At 40.5% G+C, this 24,387-nt stretch overlaps 2 protein-coding genes and 2 non-coding genes across 4 annotated transcripts; 2 read left to right on the forward strand and 2 right to left on the reverse strand.

Moving 5' to 3' along the window:
* Window positions 1–1,290: 1,290 nt before the first annotated feature.
* On the reverse strand, window positions 1,291–5,451 carry ccna2 (cyclin A2). The gene is made up of 8 exons (XM_066719823.1): window positions 4,970–5,451; window positions 4,015–4,270; window positions 3,627–3,739; window positions 3,130–3,353; window positions 2,835–3,039; window positions 2,406–2,519; window positions 1,810–1,943; window positions 1,291–1,676 (listed from the first exon to the last, which is right to left on the reverse strand). Exons 1-8 carry the CDS (start codon window positions 5,147–5,149, stop codon window positions 1,625–1,627), a joined length of 1,278 nt encoding a protein of 425 aa, XP_066575920.1. The 5' UTR covers window positions 5,150–5,451; the 3' UTR covers window positions 1,291–1,624.
* Window positions 5,452–7,111: 1,660 nt separating this feature from the next.
* On the reverse strand, window positions 7,112–23,447 carry bbs7 (Bardet-Biedl syndrome 7). The gene is made up of 19 exons (XM_066719824.1): window positions 23,249–23,447; window positions 22,404–22,469; window positions 20,859–20,921; window positions 20,329–20,504; window positions 19,789–19,975; window positions 19,480–19,552; window positions 18,934–19,050; window positions 18,215–18,345; window positions 17,167–17,251; window positions 11,655–11,757; window positions 10,963–11,155; window positions 10,527–10,604; window positions 10,104–10,169; window positions 9,693–9,832; window positions 9,199–9,363; window positions 8,815–8,924; window positions 8,620–8,723; window positions 8,200–8,323; window positions 7,112–7,870 (listed from the first exon to the last, which is right to left on the reverse strand). The coding sequence occupies exons 1-19, from the start codon at window positions 23,282–23,284 to the stop codon at window positions 7,737–7,739; spliced, it is 2,151 nt and encodes a 716-aa protein (XP_066575921.1). The 5' UTR covers window positions 23,285–23,447; the 3' UTR covers window positions 7,112–7,736.
* Window positions 23,448–23,771: 324 nt separating this feature from the next.
* Window positions 23,772–23,842, forward strand: trnag-gcc (transfer RNA glycine (anticodon GCC)). The gene has a single exon. It is a non-coding gene; the product is annotated as a tRNA-Gly (tRNA).
* A 421-nt stretch (window positions 23,843–24,263) lies between these two features.
* trnaa-ugc (transfer RNA alanine (anticodon UGC)) lies at window positions 24,264–24,335 on the forward strand. The gene has a single exon. It is a non-coding gene; the product is annotated as a tRNA-Ala (tRNA).
* The last annotated feature ends 52 nt before the right edge of the window (window positions 24,336–24,387 follow it).

Consider the following 24,387-nt stretch of genomic DNA (forward strand, 5'->3'; position numbering starts at 1 on the left):
ATACCAGTGGTGCTCAAACCTGTCCTGGAGGATCTCTACCCTGCTGGAGTTTGTTCGAACTGCGCTCTTACTTACTTAATTGAAGTAAGTTGATTACATTTGACTCTGAAGTGTGTAACTGATAAAAAGTTGTCTCCTTAATATTATAATTTCTTATACAATTTTATACTTCACTTAAAACCCCTACTGTTACAAATAATTAAAAGGCTCTTAATTAGGAAATGATTAAGTAAATGAAGGGTTCAATTTAGAAATTGAGAGCTCAGTTGGAACAAAAACCAGCAGGACGGGTTTGAGAACCACTGTATTATACAGATCTAATCGGTTAATGATAATGATGAGAAGGCATGGAATATTCTGAGTTGAATGTTAGGGAGGGTGTACTGGATTAAACTATACAGTCCTATTTGAATGTGCCCCCATTGATGTATATATTTCTAACACTCAGCGGTGTCGGGTATGAACCCAGTTCCTCAGGGGACGTAATATGCACACGCCGTAAAAACCAATTATGCGATGGCCGATTACAACTAGGCTAAATAACGCGTCTCGCATTAATAAATCAGACCCTTGTTAAACAACGCATCAATTCAGATTTCTCGATATTTTACACATTTGCAACGTTAATATTCCGTTGATAACCAAGCCCTGCGTCGACTTAAGCGGATTACAATGGAAAAGTAAACGGCAGTGGTACGAGCCACGCTTTCTGCAAGGCCGGCCTGTGCAGCGCTTCCAGCAGCGGCTCTTGCCACCCGCCAGGCGCCGCGCAGGGACGACCCTCTGCCGGCGGGGAGCGCAGCGGCGCGCCGGGACAAGCGTTCGCGTCAGGGCTGGAAGCAGGAGAGCAGCCGGCTGTGCGCAGCTTCATTAAACCACCTTCAAGACACAGAGCTGCAGAGCAACAGGCAGAAGCAGCGCATGTTCCCCATGGAAAACGTCACGGCCGTGGTCTTCACATGTACGCGCCCCCCAGCCCAGCTCCGCGTCCGTTTGTTTCCGTACAATAGTCCTGTAAAAGATTCCTATACAATGAACGCAGATCAATAATGCAACACATGCGTCTACAGTTTAGACTAGCTTTAAATCATGGAGTGTCACCGTGTTATATATTTTTTATGTAGATGGTTCAAATGTATTCACCAAACCACAGACTTTAAAGGCCTTAACGAATACTCCTTGTGAAATAAAGGCTGCCTAGATTAGACTCAAGTGAACTAAAAATGAAGTCAAAGTACGCTTTCCAAAAGAAGCTTTGAACTGCAGATGACCAAACAAAATTGGGAAAAGTCACGGCAGCAATAGTTTTATTACTGAAGATTTAAAATGTACAAATTGACAACAGATTAAAAACAACCCCTGCGAGATCTCCCAAAAGCAAGGGCATCAACGGGAACACTTTAGCAGTTAAAACAATGCCTGATTAACTAGGTTACAAAAGTTGCATCAAGCAAAAATAACCATACAAGATTGCACATTTAATAAAAAAAAATCCCATTCATGTTTACCATCGAAACACCTGTGGCATTCAGTTACCGAATTATTCTGGTCATAGTAGTGACGTGTATAAAAAAATAAAAGTACAGAAAAGTCTCTCCATGGTATACATTTAAAACTGCAATATTTACACCAGGGTCAGTTTCTCGGGTGGCTCAACGGCAGAGACTTCATGATACCTGAAAGAAACCAGAAGTTAGTAAGGATGCAGTTGCAGTGGTGCAAGTGTACTAAAATGGGGGATATATAGGGATTGAGAATAAAAAGGGGCAGCTACAATGTGAAAATACTGAAGCCCAGAAAAGCACTTACTTTGAACCCTTGTATTTCTCCCTCACAGACTGTTGTGCATGTTTCGGAGCAGTGAGGTAGGTTTCATGCAGGTCGTTTATACAAGGCAAGAGACTCTCCACTGTGTACCCAGTCAACTCCACCAACGACTTCCCCTACAGAGAGCAGAAAACCGGTCACACACCCGCTTAGATCCAGCGGCAAAAACACCACAGCAAACAGATTGGTGTGTCAGGGACTGAAATTTGTGAAGAGCCAGCTCAAACAAATCAAGTGCACTCGGGGATGATTGGTTTCAAGAACCCCACACAGCAGCTGACCTGTCCATCTGTTCCTTCGTGGATGAAGGCTGCTTTCTACAGCTGTTTGAGGAAAGATTGAAGCGTTAACCCTTTTAAAGCCATATTCAAACACAGGCGAGTTACTGCCAGGATTTGGCGAGATCTGGTACAGCAACAGCATTTCAAATCAGATGCATCACATTAATACCCAGGCAAAAGAACATGACGTCACCTCTACTATATAATCTACATGGTTTAGAGAAGTCATGCTCCTCACCTGCTGGATATTCAAAGTATTTTTGCTGCACAAACGGGGAGGTGGACGAATGAACTTACCCATGAGCCTCCTGTAATGGTGAAGTTTGCCAAAGCAAAGGCTGCAGCTGCTAGGACCGACGGAAGGTACTTCAGGAAAGGGTCGGAGTCAACTAAACTCAGCTCCCCCAGGAACTGCAGAGAATAGAAGACCAGCTTGTTAAGACACCCTACAGCACTGCAGAATGGCTGCCATTTATCCAGCATTTTCAATACGTGGAACTTGTACATTGGACATTGTACAATGTCATGCATCAGGAGCTTATAGGTTCAGCTAAACTGGAAGGACCACACAGAATACACAGCCATCAGAAGTCAAGGTCTCTTGGAGATCTACACGTTGAAATTCATCAGGTTCTCATTAAGGTGTATATACCTTTTAAAATTAAGACAATGTAACTACTTGCTCCAAGGAACCTCACTTCCATTTGCAAAAACCAAACAACTCACCATTGACAAACTCTCAACCTTGGGATTCACCTTCTGATGCAGGAAGTATTGAGAGAGAAACTGGCTTATCGTAGGGGCGGCAAGATCAAACGACAAGACTTTCAAAATGAGATGCTCCATCCTCAACACCTGCTTCTTAGTGTACGTATCATCTGCAATGTAGACAAACTCGGCCACTTCTGGAGGGTAGATCTCTTCAAATTTCCTAGAAAAATAAATAAAAATGAGATCAGTTGTGCGCAGTGGGAAGCAAACCAATCCAGAATACCCACCAGCCCCCTTCAGAAACACTTACGAAGCCAAAAGCATGGCTGCCGTGCCAACGAGCTGCAGCTTTCCTCGGAGCACCGACATCGACGAGAGAAACCTGTCAATGTAGTTTACAGCCAGGTAGAGCGTCTCGTTCTGGAGCGTGTACTCTTCTCCCACCTCAACCAACCAGTCCACAAGAATAGCCCGCATGCTGTTTGTGATGTCGGGCTGTTTCTTCATGTACCCTGCTTTTGGCCTGGTCTTCAGCTAAGGGAGAAATTAAGAGGTTAACGTCAAGACTTGGCGTTTAGGGCGACCGCTAAACCTGAACACATCAATTCAACAAATCACACACTTATCCAAATCTAGGCAGACAATAGGTTGTCAGCCTGACCCATTGCATTCAGTCAACTTTCTAGTCCCCAACATGGGGAGTCACATGGAAGTCAGTTAACCAATCAATTCTGTAAACCATCTTTTGGAAACACTCCTCAAGACGACAAGTAATAATGCAACAAAAGAACGAGACAAGGTCCTCACCTCCATTTCCCTTAAATACTTGAAGATGTCTACAGCATAGTCTGGTACTTTATTAACATTCAGTGGCTTTTCCTCCGTTTCGGAAACTGACATATCCAAAACCATTGGGGAATCTACGAGGAAAGGCAAAAATGATTTACATCTCCAACCCTAGAATCCAGAGACTGGTGAAAATTTGACACATACAGCACTACAAAATAAGTCTAATGGGGTTTCCAATAAATTCCCCTTGTTTAATGGTGGTATAAGAGGTAGAGATTTAGCATTTTGGAGAACAATTAAATTGAGATGGTTCCAATTTAGCTGTATTGGACACTAAAATGGGTATGGGCCACTCAATGGCTGACCCAGAAAGTCCAGGATGAAAACCCTAATAGCAACTACCTACCAAAACTAACATCCATGGAACATTCGAGCGTGGACAGTGGCTGCCGGTTTCCCAGACACGTTACAGATGGGTTTAGGGTGAGCAGGGGCTTCTCGGCGAGGCATTTTGTTTTGGTGGCCACTTGCTTCTTTGTGCAAGCACCATCGGGCTCATCCACATGGATGGCAAACGCAGGCGCTTTGACTGCCCCTTTCTCCGCAGGACCCTTGACATAGTTCTCATCATTTGTGCAGGACAACCCTTGTGAGGTATAGCTCTACAGAGATGGGCAAATGAAGGATACAGTTAATATCAATTGACCTAGGGAATTGAAACTGAACATAGTACACAGTGTACAAGCTGTGTGCCATTAGTTTTGAACATGCAATTTAATGACCGCCATTTCAGCAGATCAAGTACAAGTCAGGTTTAGGTGCATAGATCAAAAACAGTTTAAATAAGCACTAGTTCTCAACCCTCCTTTTAAAGTGTACGTTTATTGAACAGTTTAAATGCATATATACAAAGAAAATCGGATTTGGCAGAAGGACATTTTTCATTACATTGGCCAAACATGACAAATCTCCTTAGATTGAATTAAATGGTGGTTAATAGGTGTAAAGTTCAGCCCGGTTGCTGCACAACTGGTTTCGTTTCTCGGCTGGACGCGCTGGTAAAATGGCGGTCTGTGTAGGGGGTAAGTCTTAAAGGACCTTTAAAAAAGTAATCCTTATGGCGCTTAAGTGATCAGTGGGCACACTAATCCACTTTAGAGATGCATCCATTTTGATAGTGCAAAAACAAAGTGTGCATTGGTTTTGCTAAGGTTTAAATAAACACGTCAGCCAGACAGGCATCAGCAAGGACGGGTGACAGTAATCCCCAGTGCATGCTTCCAACAAAAAGGTGAGGCTAATGTGTGGAAAGTCGCATGGATCCGCCGGGTTAAACGCAGAAGTGTGCAGTTGGGACCCACCTGTTTGGTGCTGCGCTGCAAGTGCGGCCTGCTGCGCTGGTTGTGCTGCAGGACGCCCAGCACCGCCCGGCCCGGCGCCCTGGGGTTGATGTTCTCCTGGTTTTCAAGCGCATCTTTTACAGCCGTCCTTTGCCTCGGATGCATGTTCTCCTGGTTCTGCTCTCTTAGCAAGTTATTCATTTTTTCCGAACCAGTAAAACCACAGATCTAAAATGTTACAACAGTGATCTAAGATCTCAGTTAAACCAGTTACGTTTAAATCGTAAATATGCACTCAACAAAACAAAACAAAAAAACCCGCTAGCAACACCAGGGCTTAAGTCCTCTAAAGCAACAGTGCGGCACAACCGCGTCTCCTAAAACCCAGTCTCAGCTCTCCATCCCGCCTTTCGTGTGTTGCTGTCGTAGTTGCTAATGCCTGAGCGGATCGCACTTTGTTTCTCTCAGTTCCTGCAGTTGCTAAACTGCTGCTCTCCCCGTTCAAGTAGCCCGCGACTATTGAAATCATCCAATCGCAGCCGAGAGGGCATGTACGTCACCAAACTACGGCGGCCGGCTAATCCAGAAATCCTAGAAGCGCCGCAGTGTGGTCGTCGCAAAACCGTTGGGATGGAAGTCACTGAGCGCTTTGTTTGTATCCTTAGGCGCACAAGCGCTTCAAGATAATAATGATGGTACGACAGGACAACTAGGTCTGCGTTTTCGTGAGTAGTTCTAGGATAATTGATATTGAACAATTTAAGTACAGGGTTCATAGTGGCAATCTAAGACATTTAAGGTATTTAAATTTTCAAAGCACATATTAATTAAAGTAGCTATACTACGGGTTGTATCTATTCATTTCGTTTAATTTTGTCACAGATAATTGAGTTAATATAAATATCTAATTGATAACACACACACACACACATATATATACAATACATGATCTTTCTCTATATTTTGTCACAGATAATAAATTGAAAGTAGAAAATGCTTTCTTTCTTTCTGTATTGAAAAAGATGACAATTTATATTTCAATTGCAAAGTCAATTCAAACTTCGTGCTGGCGCTTGCGCACAGTAGCTAAGGCATGTGTGAACTGTCACCTTGTGTTACAATGTCCCGTTGAGCTCCAGGGTTTAGAGCTCTTCTAACTGCGTGATGAACAAAAGAGCGACCACATGCTCACAGATGGTGCTTCACAGTAACACAATCTGCTGATATGGTTTAAATATAACTACTTGTCGTCTCTCAGATTGGGAAGATTCTGCATTAAATGACTGATCAAATCAATTTGAATTGACCCTGCACAAAAGTAGTGCCTTCAAAACGGTTCAAGATCGGCTAAAGTTAGGATGCTTAATCTTTGAAGAGTAATTCTGTAAATCCATCGATGCACTACTGATTATAACAGAGGCTGGCTTAAATAAACTGTTAAGACATATTCAGAAAGATGTGTTATCAAGCTAGTTTAAAATCTTTTAAGCCATGTATTTCAATTGGAGATGAGAAGTTTCCCAGAAAAAGCCTTTATCACATCAGTTAAAGGTATTTATAATCTGATCACCAAATACATAATTGAAAGAACATTTCTAATTAAATATTTGAATGAACCAATAACATTAACTCACATGAAGGCTGTTAATATTGTATTTGATCAGAAGTGCTTTCAGAACCATTTTTACTGTAAACAGATCTGTATAAATGCAGTAGAAATATTTTATGATCGCACAGTGCATATGAATTCACATCTGAAGAAGATCTGCCAAGCCAATTAATGCAATTCACCAGATCAATCCTAGATCCTTAGATGCAATGTTATGCATAGTGTCAATTTAAGTGTAAATGTTAGTAATAAACTAGTGTTCTTCACATATTATCGTTAAAGGCTATAATTCAGCAGTTTAAGTCTTGACAAGCTTTCAGACACCAGGAAAGAGGTTGAATTAGTTCAGTTCAGTTCAGTGAATCATTTCTACAAACAAATTACTGGCTCAAGTAAAATAAAAAAAGCAGAGCACCATGTGACCCTGAATTTAAGTCTTTAGATTTTACCATCTTCATGTACATAAGTATCAAAGTATTTGAAAGCAATTTATTTATCCAGAATAGAATTGCTTGTGTGATGGTAGAAGTCAAGTAAATTGAAGCTGTAATGAGTTTTGTTCTGTTTGTTTTTTATTTTCTATTTCAATGTTTAAATATCACAAAAGTAACTTATGAACATCAGATACACAGGTCCAACAAATACAGACAGATGTCATTTGGATACACATAAATGGATTTATGTACTGCAATACAAAAAAGCATGTAGAATAAACCTTGCACCTTTTTTTAAGTAAACATTACCATATCATTGGTCAGATTGCTATGGCTGATAAACAACATCCAGAATAATTTATTGTTGGAATGTCTGTTTATTGTAACATATATTTTAAATTCCTTGTGAAGTGCAGTCTTTAAACAACCATTGTATCAACTGCACTTTTATAAAATAACAGAAAGCTTAAAATACTTTTTACATATTATATTATGTAAACTAATTTACAATGCTATTTTGAACTATGATACATCATTTACAAATCTGAAGTAAACACACTATGGAAATGCCCATCATATAAAATGATCTATTCTCTTTTATCAAAGTGTTCAACTAGTGTTTTCACATGACCAAATCATCCTGTAATGACATCTGACAATCTCTATAACATGAGGAAAGCACATGTATAGCAAATTACATACACATATAGAATTATAGTGGATTAGATCATTATTTATATCAGCCTTAAGTTGAATCAAAGAATCCCATTAAAGAATTAAGATCATAGTTGTCCAAAATCTCAAGCAGCAATGAAACCTTGGATTTCACATTCTGTCCCTTGAATTTGAATTTGTCAATGAAGAGATCTGTAATCATACCTGCAAGACAACAGTGTACACCGGTTACTGGGCAAAAAGCTTTATTTAAAGAACATCAGTATATGAAAAAAGCACAAAAACAGAAAAGCAGCAAAACTATGAGTATAAATAACCACGAATAAACTGGGTAAACATTTACAAAAATTAAAATGTAGTTAGATCACCTGAAAAAGCTAAAAACCACAATACATAATTATTTCCACAATTATGCAAACTACATTATATAAAAACACAGTAGAATGTGAATTATTCCAATGGCGAAAGTGACATAAAACTCAATAACATCAACCTGTGTATATATACATGTAGATATAAACACATTCACTTACCGTACAATCTTTCTAAATGTGCTGGCTGTTTTTTGTATTCCTCAAGTAGGTGGCTGGCTTCTTCCAGAATACTGCGATACTCTGGGATTAAGAAGTCAACGTTCCCCTCGTGAACCTGCAGCTCCTATACAGATGTCAAAGGCCAAGAGAGACAGGTTACAGCCTGCAGCTCAAATTGTTTGAAGGCTACTACAACATATTATTGTAGATTATAAAAACTAAGCAACCAATTCATATTTAAAATCTGGTACCCCAGAACATCAAGGTGCTGGAAATAAATAAGTTAGAGCTCATTATTAAAAGTGCAATCATTATATACAGGTAACACAGCTGAAACAAAATACCAATTCCATTAAATGTGAATATTGTTTATGATTTATCCACAGTTTCAAGCCACATGAACTGAAGGACTTCTCTTACTTTTAAAGCATCAATTAGCTGAACCTTTTTGGCCAAGAGCAGCTGGTATTCCAGCTTCGGATGGATCATCTTCAAAGTGTGATTTACAGAGTCTTCATTGATGTCTGCAAATAAAATAACAGAACTTTTTAACTGGACAAACTTTCCCTGTGGGAATTAAACAGCTGAAGAATAGAGGACTCCAAAGGATGTTACCATACGAAATGTTGAGGTTCATTTTTCTTTTGGTTGCTTCTTTGGAAAGGACATCCTTGAGAATAGATATTGTAGAGATGTTGTCTGATTTAAAGTTCCCTTGGCCTTTACTAGAAATCAAAAAAATGACAGAACAAATTCAAATCTAACAATAAGACACAAAGACAACTACCCACCTGTGTCTATTGTCCATCATTCACTGTCATATACATTGTAGTTTTAATTTAATATGTAAAAGATTGTATTTTACAGGCACTTTATTTATTCCACAATTTCCACAACAAACCCTTAAAAGACAAAGACTGTGTGGTCTTGGGAAGGACTTTCTCTAGCACTGGACAAGCAGAGGTAAAATAACATTTTTACAGTTTGCTATACCCTTACCTGTATGTGCATTCAAGCTGTGTGCTGAGGAAAGTGTTCTGAAAGTAGAAAGTAACACTGTCTCCTGCAGGTGTCTTTTCAGGAACGTCAGGGAGACAGAAAACTACCCATGAATGAATCTCTGCAAAGCTGAACTGTCCTGTGAGAGTCAGAGTGTTCATTGGCCTGTATTGAAGAGAAAAACAAATATGGATATTGATATGTATGTGAGTACAGAGAGGGACAGAGAGACTAACAAAGAAAATGTTAGCCATGAACTGGCCTAAGGTTCTTACCCACATCCACAGATTTATAGTAATGATCCCTGAAATGCAATTATTCAATTTAAAATGAGCCCTGACACTTTAACATGTGAAGTATGGTAATCTGAAAAGTCTGTAATGATAAATGGACACAAACTGTACTGTACATGTATGTGGACATTTACATAACATACATACAATACACTTTCCATGCACCCGTCATCTCATTCCAACATAAAAACTCAGCCTTACCGATCATGCTCAATGGAATGTGTTCTTTGATGAAGAGACAAGGGTTTGATTTGATACTGGCGGACCTGACAGGTTTTTGGTTGCAGACGTGGAGTTATATATGCCTGCAGAATGCCATACTGGCCTTCAATGGATCGGACCTAAGATTGGAGAAAAAACAGACAATATCACATTACACACTTCAGTCAGATATTCTGTGATCTTGTATAGGCTTCTTCAATTCAGTTTGTGCAAATTAGTAAATCAATATCTATAGAAACACTCAAATCAATATTTTGACTTTTTGCCATTGAACAGCTCTGGAATCACAATACATCAATCTGATTCTAGAAGTTGCGGTACCTTCAGTAATGCAGCGTTACCTTTTCTATAGATCACACATTCAACATTAGCAAACATTTTGTTACTCACCTTAAGCTCAAGCCTTGTAGTGTTTGCCTGGCATCGATATGTAGCAAGAAGAAAGTTACCATTTGGCTGCCAGAAACAAAAAGAAAAGTAACTGTTAGCATTTCATAACATGCAGTTTTACCTGGCTTTTTCAATAAAAATTACGTAATTATGGAAGGCTACAATTACGGTAGGTATGAGCTGTTTATATAATAATGTGTATGATACTTTTGAACCAGGGAACTATGAGGTTATTTTGTGTAATCTAATTTGTTTTAGAAGTAAAGTTAAAGTCCTTCACAAGCTTAAGTGGTTCTTGGGGGTAGAGCTTATGGTGGCCACAGTGCATTATGCGTTAACCCCTCAACTCTTCGAACTTAAACTTGTGTATTTATGCTTGTTAAACTAGTGAGCTAAATCAAACAAACAAATACATTGCATTACCTCAGATGAATCACATTCGCTGAAACTGACAACTGCAGAGTTTTTATCTACATCCAGCAAGTCTATTGGAACATCGCTCTGCAGGAGTTTAAAAACAGTTATTGGGTTTAGGTTTTCCTGGCAGTTCTAAAGAAGTTAATAAGGAATTCTATCAGAATGACCAGAATTAAATACATCAATTTAAAAGCTATTAAAAAATGTCCATTGCACAATGCATTATTAGAAGTTAAGACCATGTTAAGTTAAAACCATTATTTTCCTATTACATTTTTGACCCCTTTAAATACAAATGCACCTATAATATAATCTTCCTAATTTAAATAACAAAATAGTCGTTAGCAGCAGATAAAAAGTTAGACAAAAATGTACACAATACAAAAATTTAATTAAGTCCTTAATCACACACAGCTCTTTCACACAACTCGAGACACCTCACCTGCAGAAGCAAATTGTCGATGGCTGTCTGCACCTCCAGAGTGAGGCTGTAGCTGGCATCCTCCTGGCAGAGAGTGAACTTGTCGTTGACGCTGAAGGTTGGCACAGTAGACACAGCCTTGCTGGACTGTGAAGACTGCTGGTATTTCTCACGCTCCTGAAGCACCTTCATCTGCAGCTGCTCCAGATCAGCCCTGAAATGAGACCGTATCGCTGGGATGTATCTCAGACTCTTATCATAATAAGTTGTATGAATACTTTCAAGAGACAAATCAGTGGGGATTAGTTACCACACATTCTCCATCCCTCAACATGGAGGGAATGTCTTCTATTTGAGAAAACATGACAAATGTACTCTAGGTATAGATATTAAGAATAATGTCTTGAAGCTACTAGCAAACTCCAGCCCGTCCCAACTCAGGAAACCCTGCTGAAATGCAACCCCCACTATAACAGCCTGACTGTTTACCGTAAATATGAAACCCTAACGTAATTCTACCTAAACCCTAATAAGCAACATGGCAAGTTGTTTAGCCGTAGCCAACTATTTCTGAAAGCTACAGCTAAACTGCAGCACTTCTCAATCTTGGCAACTGTACTCTATCCAAAATCAAACATTATTTCTTGACGCTACAGCCAACACCAATTTCAAATTTGATAAAAGGCAGGCCTCAGAGACTTCTCTCAGACTACCTGAGTACGGCAATTTTGTTCTGTGTCTCTCGACTCATCTTTATTTCCTCTCCAGGCCCCACTTCCCTCTGTTGTGGTTCTGAAGTGAGTCCAGTCACCCAGCCTAAAGTTTGGCAAACATAGGAGGAGTACATTTTAATTGCGTGTTTACATTTATTTGCATTAAATTAGCTTTTGGTTTAATCTGGATACATACTTACATAACATATTTCTATCAATGGTATGCGGTGATAGATAATATATATATTCAGGGGATCATGATCTCCCATTGCTTTAAGATGAAGTATACCTACAGATATCACTTAAAAGAAGGTAAGACTTGACAATGATGTGTTCATTGACAAAAGCATTTCTACCCCTTTTACTTTCATGCATGCATTAATTTCAGTAACACTAATAATAATCTTGTGAAATCAGTTTTCTTTTAATCTTAAATAGAAACCTTCTCCATTCATTGTTTTTAATACTAGATTGTATTTCACAGCCAGGGAATAAAATTAACACCCGCCACCCACCAATTGTGGGTAATTTTAAATCTGTCAATTTTACCAGCCACTTTGGCGGCTAGCCAACAAGTGTATGGGAACTCAACTTTTAGTTGTCAGTATGTTTCAAAATACAAATTAATTTGTTGATGTTGTAGTGTTGGTATGTTAGTTGATTTGGCAAACTGCAATATCATGTGTTTTGAAAATATATGGCATCTGGACAGTCTTCGGTCCAGGAGGACATATTTCATGGCGAGCAAGTAAGGTGGTTAAGGATGTGGAAAAATAGTAACTTTTAATTACTTTTCATAGTTATAATTACTGATTTTTTAATTACCTGGATCAAAGTGTTTCAGAATTATAATATGACAGAAAAGGAGGACCGCAACAAACACATTAATACATACACAGCCAGCTATTGCTATTTATTTTGAGTGTGGTATGGAGAGGAAAAGTCACTCGTTTAGTCAAGTAGATTGTATAAATTAGCTAACTAGACCGGAAAACCTGTTATTATGCCATTTCCATAAGTCTTCTAATAGTGTATTTTTACATAGATATTTATTTAACAATGTTATGTTAGATAAGTATTCATCCATGGCGTGCATGGTATTGACCAATGGAAATTACGTTACAGTCTGTCATAAGTTCCTAGCGATTATATATTTTTTACCCAATCAAAGACCGTGACTATGAATATCTAGCCAATCCAATGAAATCCTTTTAATGACGTGTAGAAACCCAGAGAATGGAGTAGCACTGAAGAGGAAGAGGAGTATGAAGAGCAATAATGTGTCACCATATAACGATAGGTTATTATCATAACCCCGGTTCCCTGAAAAAGAATGACAGCCTAATGGGAAGAGCCTTCTGACCTGCCAATCATTGAAAACATATACAAAAGCTGCCCAATAGGGGCCCTGCTGTCAGGAGAGACCTGCCCCCGGGGGTGGGGAAAAGTCTCCTCTTGAGGCAGCTCTCTGCCATTTCTTATCTGAAGGGTAATGGCTGTCTTTCTTTTTCAGGGAACCGGGGGTTATGATAATCAAATCAAATCGAAAGACAGACATTACATAATGGGAAGACTATACCAGAGCTGTCGCGAGTCCCGACACCTGACTAAGCCTAAACCCACAATGACAAGGATAGCAAAGCCTCACAGCGCCTGAGGGTTAGGAGTTTGCAGTACCCGAGTACCCAAGTCTGGGCGCAGCCGGTCCGCCACGTTGAGGCAGTAGAACCTTGTGAAGGTCTGTTGCCTGGACCAGGTCGCGGCATTGCACAGTTCTTGGAGTGTGGCACTGTGAAAGAGAGCCCACGACGTGGCTTGTCCCCTCGTTGAGTGCGCTGAGATGTGTTCAGGCATGGGAACATTAGCAGTCTAATACGTGAGCCGGATCGCGTCTGCCACCCAGTACACCAGTCGTTGTTTTGAAACCGCCCGCCCTCTGGTGGTGGAACCGTAGCAGACAAACAGCTGGTCGGATTTGCGGCTCTGCGCAGTCCTCCGCATATAGCACCTCAAAGCCTGGACAGAGCAGAGTGTGTGTAGTCTGCGGTCCTCATCCGATTCATGTGGAGAGGGATGGAAAGACTCCAGGACAATAGGTTGATTTATATGAAACGCCGACACGACCTTGGGCAGGAAGGCCGGGTTCGTCCTGAGAGTGACTCTGTCGTTGCTTCCCGAGAAGATGAGACAGGCTTTATCCACAGACAAGGCGTGAATTTCACCAATTCTCCTTGCCGATGTTATCGCTACAAGAAAAGCTACCTTGAGCGAGAGGAAGCGGAGCTCCGTTGTGGAGATGGGCTCAAAGGGAGCACCGCTCAGTCCTTTCAGCACTAATTCCAAGTCCCAGGCTGGAATTGTGTCCTTTGTTGGTGGTCTCAAGTGTTTTGCCCCTTTCAAAAACTGGATTGCCAGGAAATGGGCTCCTGAGGAGACATTGTCAATTTTATCGTGACATGCCGAGATAGCAGCCACTTTCAACGTGGATGCAGATTTCTCGTCTTCAAGCAACTGTTGCAGGAAGCACAGGATTGTCGATATGGGGCACGACATGGGATCCACACGTCTGTCTAGACACCAGTTCTGAAAAACTGACGACTTGTAAGTATATTGGGCCTTGGTGGAGGGGGCCCTGGCCGATTGCAGCGTTTCCACAACATTCGCAGGCAGCCCTAGAGACATAAGACGGTGGCTTTCAGAGGCCAAACCCACAACTGCAGCTGTGCTGGGTTGGGGTGCCACAGCAGTCCCCCTGCTTGAGTCAGTAAGTCCTGTCGAAGCGGGAGCTGCCATAGGTCCGCGCTGATCTGTGCCAGCGTTGCGAACCACAATTGTTTCGGCCACTGGGGGGAGATTAGAGAACTCGAGCTCTGTCCTGGCGAATCCTCTCTAGTGTCAGTGGAAGAAGTGGCAGTGGGGGGAAGGCATACAGCAGTTCCTGCGGCCATGGGCGAGCAAAGGCGTCCACGCCCAGCGGGCTGCCTCCCATCTCCAGGGAAATTCACAGAGGACAGTGAGTCGTTGCCTGTGTAGCAAAAAGGTCGACCCGAGCTCGTCCCAGCCTCTGACAGATCTGTTCCACCACCTGAGGATTGAGTCTCCACTCCGAGCTGTCTGGACCTCCTCTGGAGAGGGTGTCCGCCGCTGTATTGGACACACCCAGCAGGTGTATTGCCCGTATGGAGCGGAGATTGGGCTGCTGGGCGTCTGTTTGCCCCTAGGCTTCCAGCCGGAGAGTCTATTCTTTCCTCTCACCGGTGGCTGGCCCCTGCGGCGCTGGTCAGGCTGCAAGCCACTGGGCTGTTGCGGTCTCGCATGAGGTCTGCCCTGCCTCGGCTTTGGTCTGTTTGGTTGCTGATGTCCCCACAGACGGTGTTGTGGCGGCCGTCTCGTCTGCTTGAGGTCAGCATATTTGGAAGCTGACTCTTTGGCCTTCACTGACCGCTCAATGGAGAGGTCCACCGACTCTCCAAACGTCTGTCCCGGGGTGATGGGAGCATCAAGGAGGATGGACTTCTCTTTGTCTTGGAGCTTCGCCTGCATCAGCCACAGATGACGTCTGGCTGCCACCATAGCTGTGAGAGATCTCCCCATTGCCTTCTTTCCCTCTCGCAGCAAATCCGTCATGTAGGCGTTGACGAGCTCCAATTCCTCCATGTCCGCCATAGATTGGTGCTCCCTCAGGCGTCCCGTCAGGTGCCACATGTACAGGATGAGGATAGCCTGCGCATTATTGGCTCGGACAGCTGACGTTTCCGCATCATATGCCTTTCTCAGCATCACGTCCGTCGACCAGCCTGGACACCGAGTCCCTGATCGGTGGGAAAGATCCCAGTCCCTTTTGTTCCACCCCTGCCGTTGCGTACATCGCCTCCGCCTGTTTGGAAGTCGCAGGGGCCAACGCCGGCTGGTTCCATGTGGACTGTACAATGTCCAAATAGTCGTCAAGCAAGGGGAGTGTTTCCGCGGGTCTCGCGATCCTCTCCCTGACGAATCAGTTTTGGGAACCTGTTCCTGGGCGCACCATGGGACGTCCACCGCCGTAGCCGCCCGCCTCATCAGAGCCTTGAACTCCACGCTCGGCCCTGAGTGAGATGAGGACAAGCGTCTCTGCCCTGGAGAAGCGCTGACTACGGTCCCCCGTGGAGCAGCAGGGTCGAGGGATCGACGAGGTTGAACGATGTCGAGCAGCAGGAGCGAGGGATCGGTGGGGTTGGTCGATGTCGACAAGGTCGAGTGATCGACGAGCTCGGTGTCGAGAGCTGTTTTTGGCGTGTCAAGCGGGTTAAAAACTGCCGACAGGGGTCGAGATCCAAGAATAGTCTATCCTCTCCTATCGCCACTCGAATCTGTAATAAGGATAAAAATGGTACAGAAAGTAAAATCGTGCAGTAGATCTCAGAGGAGGGACCGAAGCCAGCTCCTAGCGAGACTCCTAATGCACACTTACCTCCAAGAGAATCTGACAACGCAAATAATAGAGAAAAGACCGTAGTCTGAGCTCCGAAGAGATAGATATAGAGAAGATAATCAAAGGATATAATCCGTTGAGGAAACCTAGCTCCGTAGAGTAGGTGAGTTCACTTCTCAAGCTTCAGGCTCACAAGCAAAACCGTCAGCACATTCATTGGCAGGTGAAAGAAGAAATGGCAGGGAGCTGCATCAGGAGGAGACTTTTCACAGACATTGGGGGCGGGTCTCTCCTGACAGCAGGGCCCCTGTTGGGCAGCTTTGGTACATGCTTTCAATGATTGGCAGGTCAGAAGGCTCTTCCCATTAGGTAATGGCTGTCTTTCGATTTGAAAGGGAACACCCCTTCTCTTATGTTAGTATGTTTATACAGATCCCCATTAGCTGCCATGTTATTGCATATGTGATTGATTAATTTGAAAAAGATGCTCCTGCACACTGTCTCTACTAGCAAGTGTTATAATTCAACAGAATGCAATGTTTTGGTCAAATACCTTATAACACTTGGAAGTAGAAACTGTGTGGCAGCATGTTTCTTCTATCCAGATCCTTTTAACTCATACACAGCTGTCTAGTCTATACAGGTGTGTAATTAGCTTTTGTTATGGTGATTGATTAATTACCTGAATAAATGCCACATTTGAACATGTTCACCACACATTTATGCACCCTAATGCATTTTTGGTGATGTTTGCCTTTGGCTGGAAAAATACCAAGTGGCTGGTAAGTTTTTTCGTTCTACCAGACACAGTGGCTAGTGGCCAAAAAAGTTAATTGTATCCCCTGTTCCCAGCTATGCAAGGTTACATTATGAGAGAACAACATATTAATAATTATTGGTTTTGGTGGTTATAAAAACCCAAATTTGCTAGAAGCTTAGCCACAGATATTCTATAGAATAGTACCACTTGAAACTAAATAAATAATACAATCCCATTTAAAAACTCAGTTACAGCAAAACATTTATACTGTTGTATCTACATTTATGTGAACTATTCACAGAACTCTGCACAGTAGAATCACACATTCCTCCAAGAATTACCTGTATAGGTTGCTGCCAAGATCTCCTCATAAGACTCCTTTCCAACACAACCACCTTGGATAGATGTGACACTCTCTGAAAGGGTCTTTAAAAAATATTTAAAATATATATAATTATATAATATATATTGTATGTGTTAATTGTGTAACTATGGATTATGTCAATAAGAATTCAATTTACCCCCACCTTAATCAGAACGTTTTTTATCTGTGATATTCTAATATATATATATTTTTTTCCCAGAAACTATGATTTCCATGTGAATGTATTAAAAATGCAATTCAAATTTTATAATGACAGTAAAAGCTATGTACTGTGTACATTCAGAGATCTTAAATAGTTTATGTGATACATTTAAATACAATTGCTTTAAGGGACAAACATTTCAAATACAATAGAACCTGTACTGAGTTTTTAACTACTGTACCATTAAAATGCCAATCAATCTACTCCAATGCCAGGGATTTGAAACGGTTTCTTTTAGCCTCGAGCACTCCAGTTGCCATTACACTTATGTATTTATTTATTGTTGCATGAATTTAAATGTATTCCCCACCCCAGATAATGTATTTTTTTAACACATTATTATAAACCCTATAGCTACAACCTGACTATTAAACACAGTGGAAAGTGTGTGCCACCAATTACTGTTTTTGTTTTTGGTTACATTTGCTTAGTATTGTAGGAGATATAATTGCTTGTTTATAGACAACCATTTAAATTATCATTTGGCATAATTTGTAATGACAGCCTGAATGACTTAAAAATACACATAATGGTACATACAAGAAGCTGGACTGAACTTTAATTGGAGCTGGTAAAATAAAGGCTTCCTTGACATACACAGCTAAATCTATCAAATGTAATTGTGAGAAACAACATTCGGCACTGCAAAACAAGTTCTAAAAATCCCATGATATGAAAACATGAAACACAGGTACAGCCATTACTATAACTTTGCCAAGGTCAGTGAACACATTACTATCAAGCACAGCATGCTTGACTTATGTAGCTAAACCTGGAGAGAAAAACCAAACTCAGAACTCACATGTTCAAAACGTAGTACAGGCTCATTTGAACTGTCAAGCCCATAAACTTCCACTGTTCCATCATCTCTGCCCACAAGGATTTCTTTTACTCCATCACCAAGAATGTCAAATGAATCAATGCACAAAATACCTAATGGACAGAAGCAAACGTCATTAAAATTTGGTTTGTAGGAAATGGAAAAGTTAATGTTCGTCATGCCAAAAAGGGAACTGACTTAAATCATAAGCACCATAACTCTTAATTATAATTACAAATATAAAGAGGACTTTGCATTCAAACTAACATGTAGCATGTTATCTGAATGGCATAAGTGCTGCGACTCCTCTGTGTGAAGACACTACTGTTCTGACACTGTCTTTTTCAGGGCACACAACACTAGAACTTGGTGCTGTCAAATTTACAGTGTAAACATACTGGTATCTTATGACATCAGCATTTGATATTGATTCTGTTTGGTAACAAAGATGATGTGAGAGTAATTGGCAATGCATTTGTACTAGCTGATAAATGCAAAGTGACCTGGAGATTATTTACAGCATCACGACATGCATTGTGGGATACAGTGGTCAAACTTCATTAGTCTTGGTTTGACTTATATGGAAAGAAACAAGGCCCAGGTGAAAAAGCACCATCTCACTATGTAATGCAGCATAGATATAGAAGTTACAGAAGCTAATTTGGGAAAGAAGAAGTGAAAATGCAATAACAAGCACATACCTCCCCTCTTCTTTTCATTTACAACTTCCCATTTATTAACTGAAGAGGTATCTGTGATCCTAATCAGTCCCAGCTTTCCATCAGATGTGCCGTACAGAACTTCTCCACCTTGGCTGCCTAAATATCAAGTACAGTAGAATTACTACTTTTCATGCTCTGTTATAAGTATTTATTGCTCTTTCATTATATCTTTAATTACAAGTCAACAAAGTACACAACATTAGAAGGCAGGCTAGCCACAGTAGCCTCTTGTCTATTTCTGTCTGTCCCAGTATTTAGGCTTGCCACATGGCTGACCCGATTTTCTGACTTGGTCTCCTATGTCAGTTTGAAACACTTAATAGCATTTTTTTTTACACTGGTTTGTTCTGTTTCACTGATCAAATTGTTCTATTATTAAACAATATATAAAGAAAACAACAAGAAAGCAGTATAATAAAGATTGCACTAATCATGAACTAGTCAACATATAAAATTCAAACAAAACACAAAATATGTTCTTTAAATCAAAAGCCAAATCTTCCAGGCAGTGGAATGATAACATACCTCCATCTCTGTTGTTTAACTCTAAGACAGATGGAGGTCCAGGAACTTCAACTTCATATACAAGTTCAGATCCCTACAGTCAACAAAACACAGCCATGACTGGTGTCCCAAAATCTGGGAAATTATGTCTAGAAAAAGAGGAACTTTGCACAGATGCTACAACAACAAAAACAAGAACAAACAGTTATTTGCTCTAAAATTTAAATCAGCTATTTTTTTTTAAATCTATAATGATTGTTAATTGCAGTTATTATACAAGTAGGCACATTTGCATGAAATGTTCATGCCATGATATCACGTGCATTTCACCTGTAATACTCTGAGGACTCTGTCCTGGCATGCCAGCACGGGAGCTATATGATCCAGGTTTTCTACTGGCAGGCAGATAATGTCGTTGATTTTGTCCCCTGACAGGTAGTAATCCTGGTCCTTGCAGTCACAGTAGTGGTTATAAATGTAGCTTGCACAAACAAATAGATCTGCACCTGAAATATACCTGAGGAAAATTAAAGTGTTACACTGGACACATATAATATTGTACCCTTGCCTATTGTAAATTAAAAAAATATTCCATGCTATATATATATATATATATATATATATATATATATATATATATATATATATATATATATATATATATATATATAAATGCTGTGTAAAGCCTCAGAAGGTAATATCATATACGGAAAAAAAACGAATTAAATATTCAATCAATTATTTTATTACATCCAACCCACCTCAGCACTGTTTTCTTGGCATAAATCTACATATTAAAAAATAGAACAGTATACAACAGAGAATACATAGGAACAGAATACACATAACCCATACAAACAAGATGCATACATGGCCTTGATGCTTTCTGTAAGGTTAGCTTCAAATGAAAGAAACTGTTTGCCCTTCTTTGTGAATCCTCTGACCTCTGACCCTGCAGCAATAAAAATCTTCTCCTGGGGTGTTCCCAGAGCCCCACCCAGCTCCAGCCTAGAGATCTTCTGTCCTGGCAAAGTCTTGAAGACAGGCTGTAAAGCAAACAGTGCCACAAAACTGGTCACTTTTCAAATAAAAACTTAATTTTCTTATAATTTCTTACTGTCTGAAATATTTCAGCATGTCACATTTACTTCCAGCTTCCAGCTGATATCACATAATTCAGATTATGTTAGGTTGGCTAATTTGCCTTTTTTTGGCACAAATATGTAAAACCCTGGTGTGTAAGCAGCTGACACAATATTTCATGCCTTTTAGTGCACCACTCCCAGCAAATGTAGGTGGAGTGTTCACATTCTGGGGGTATAGGATTGCTAGAGTATTTTCAGTAACTGATAATGATAATTAACTTTTAGTGTTCATGTTTTGCTGCATGTATTACTTACAATTGCTTCACCTTTTTTCATTCCAAAACACGTTATTACACCATCATTATCTGCAACTGCAACCTTCAAATACAAACAAAAAAAAATTAAGAAAATGTTTATTATGCCACAGATACTTAAGGATCTGAACATATAGATTCCCCGACAAAACCTTTCATTGCCTTGCAACTCACCTGATAATATTTTACTTACACACACAAATACACACTTTGGTAGATCAAGGATTATGGGCTCATCATACAATGTAAAAAATAATTAAGAATATTATATACAGTGCCTTACAGAAGTATTCAGACGGTTTTCACATTTTGTTGATTTAAAGCTTGCAGTCATGACACTTTGTAGGTAGTAAGTAGGAATGAGTATGTATTATATACACAACCTACTCCACAAATTCAAAGCAAAAACAAAAATAAATAAGTTAATGGAAAATGAATATGAAATATAAAAGTTTTGACTGCGTATGCATTCAAACCCTCTGGCATGGCAAACCTAAATTAATTTTGCTCTACATGCCAAGCATTGCATTTAGCACAGACCGAACACAGCACATCTTCCAGTCGACACCATCCCTACAGTCAAGTCTGGTGGTGGCAGCAACATCCCATGGGGATGCTTCTGCTCAGCAGGGACTGGAAAGATTGTTAGGATTGAAGAAAAAATGGATGGAGCAAAGTACAGGCAAATAATAGAGGAAAACCTATTTCGGTCTGGTAAAGGCTTAAAACTGGGGCTAACATTTTCTTTCTACAGGACAATGATCCAAAGCACAAGGCCAAAGCTACAGTGGAGCAGCTAATGAATGTCCTTGAGTGCCCTCATCAAAGTCCCATCTTCAATCCATTGGAGAATCTGTGGAATTACTTGAAAACTGCTGCGATCTCCAAGCAACTTGAAAAAGCTTGCCTAAAAGAATGTGCAAAACTTGCAACAAACCAGTTTACAAAGTTGGTAGAGATTGATGTTGATGGGTTGGAATACTTATGCTATCAACATATTTGGTAAACCTACTGAACCTGTCTCAGCAAAATAACAATGCACGTCTGCAGTTGTAACAGAATGTGCCAGGTGTAACAGAATATTTGTATGAGATTATTTGGGAGGAAAAACACAGTTCTTTATTGCATTTTATGGTATTATGGGCGCCCTATATTGTTTATTTTGCCAATCCAACTATGTATATAAAAAAGTCATATGAACTAATATTTGTTTTGCTTCACTTTCAATATTCTTCCTGTTTCCTTAATTTCACCACTGCTCTATATTTATAGATGTGTATATATCATGCACACTCTCAGATTTCAAATTTCTCTATATCACCTCTGACTGTAGACAAAGAATTAAATTGCAGCATCTTATGCTTTCCTGACAATGAACACATATTTAAGGATATCCTTAATCTCTGAAGACCTTTTAATAAGACTCTTAAATCTGAATGATAGTTTTGAAAACATTATGCAAATTTACCCATTTCCTTGTCAGAGACCCTTAGGAGGTCACTACAATCAGACAATAAATATGATTTGTGATTCATGAAAATGCCACCTTTTGTGTTGCTTTGCGACCCAGTGCTGGAAGGAGCCTCATTGTCTTCTGGGATGTAACTCCAACCTGCAGTGATGATAAAGAATGAGTTGCTTAAATTGACAAAATACTATCATGCCGTAACGAATCTGATACCAAATCACTGAGTGTAGCACCCTGGGAAATAAAAAAAGAATGAATTGGTGGTTTAGAAAACAGTTTCAGGAAAATGTAATTCAAGTCACAGCATGACAAACTGAAGTAGACTTATCAAAATAGATGTAGATGCAATTAGAAAACCTGAACACTGTCACTTCACTGTCGTGGAACAAAAGAAAATGGTAAAAACATGAAAATCATCATTATATTTAGGTGACTTTGACCAAGTGTCTTTGCATTGAAAAAGCAACCGTTCAAAATCGATATACAGTGTTACACAGTATAGAGTGCTATGAAAATTATATATAAAAAGTGTTTAACATAGAAATATAATGGATTACAAAAATATTAGGCTAAATAATGGCAGGGCTTTTTTCCTTTCAAAATAATTGATTGTGATCCGACCTCCTGCTGTGGTCAGTGTCAGATAATGTTGTACTGGTCATTACAGTTACCGTTTCAAAAGCAGAAAGATGTAACCTAGATATAGTTATACTATAGCCCAATCTGTTCAATCCCTGTCAAATGGCTGAAAGCAGGATTGGGGTGAGATTAAGACGATGTCAGAAATGCTCACTAGTCACGTAGACGAGTTTCGATTTGTTTGACACTTTCTCTCACAACCCATTTTAAAACTACACTGTGCGGCTGATGAACAGGCTGCATGGCAGACAGTGGGAAAACATTGAAAAACACTGCTTTCTTACCTGAAGGTAATCGTTGCGATGCAAATTTATTTCCATCTTCAAGGGTTCAGAAGAAACAAAACAAACGTCCGAAAGGCTTTATTTCAAACTGTACAAATATGCTAAATTACTTGTGTATTTGCACAGAAAACGTGACTCGCTACATTAACTGTACAAATGCTGTCGGACTCAGAGGATTAGGATCCAAAATGATTCTCCGTTTCCATGGAGAGTAAGCGCTGAAGAAGCTGCGATGTGATTGGATGAACGGGCCTCCAACCTCACGCACGCTCCTTAGACAGTGCAGCTGGATTGGTTAAACGATACAGCGCCCGTGACGTCATGACAGGCAAGGAAACTGCACCACTTTGTGTCGTTATCTACAAGTACGCCACATTATTAAACTTAGTAGGAAATCTACTTCCTTCCGATTCATCTTGTCTAGCTGCATTAGAACTTGCAAGTGAACGATAGCATGAAAACCCGCGATTACAAAGCAAGGTGTAGTATGATTAGTGTCGCACGGGGGTTACCCTGCACGCGCGCATTGGTGGTTCAGTGGTAGAATTCTCGCCTGCCACGCGGGAGGCCCGGGTTCGATTCCCGGCCAATGCAATCCAATATTTTCATTTCATTTTATTTAAAGACCTGACGGTGAACAACAACCGTAAACCGCCAATCAATGAAATCCACTGAGCTAATCGCCCTAAACTCTTTCCTGTTGTTTTTCAATGGTAGTGCTAAATCACTACGGATGTAATACCGCTTGGCACCACTCTGGATTTGTGGCGCAACACCGGGCTGGGTTCAGTCGTTTCCGCCATTTTCATTCCCATTTTCTCGCAGCGATCAGATAGTCTGATTTTGGCAATCAAAGTTCCGAGAAAAGCTGTGTGACTATCTATCGTCCTTCCCCCCAGGAATAAACGTGCTTGAATAAACAAAGCTGCTCGAAAATAAACCTCAAAGGTTCATGAAGTCATTGCCAACAGCTCCGCTTCACAGGCCGGGATGTTGCAGAGCACGCAGCGCGCCTGGGGATGTAGCTCAGTGGTAGAGCGCATGCTTTGCATGTATGAGGCCCCGGGTTCAATCCCCGGCATCTCCACTGCTCTTTTATGCCACAGCTTCTACTTCTGCGCACCTGCGAGGAACACCTT

The sequence above is a fragment of the Amia ocellicauda genome, chromosome 13, assembly GCF_036373705.1.
Source record: "Amia ocellicauda isolate fAmiCal2 chromosome 13, fAmiCal2.hap1, whole genome shotgun sequence".
NCBI classification, from domain to species: Eukaryota; Metazoa; Chordata; class Actinopteri; order Amiiformes; family Amiidae; genus Amia; species Amia ocellicauda.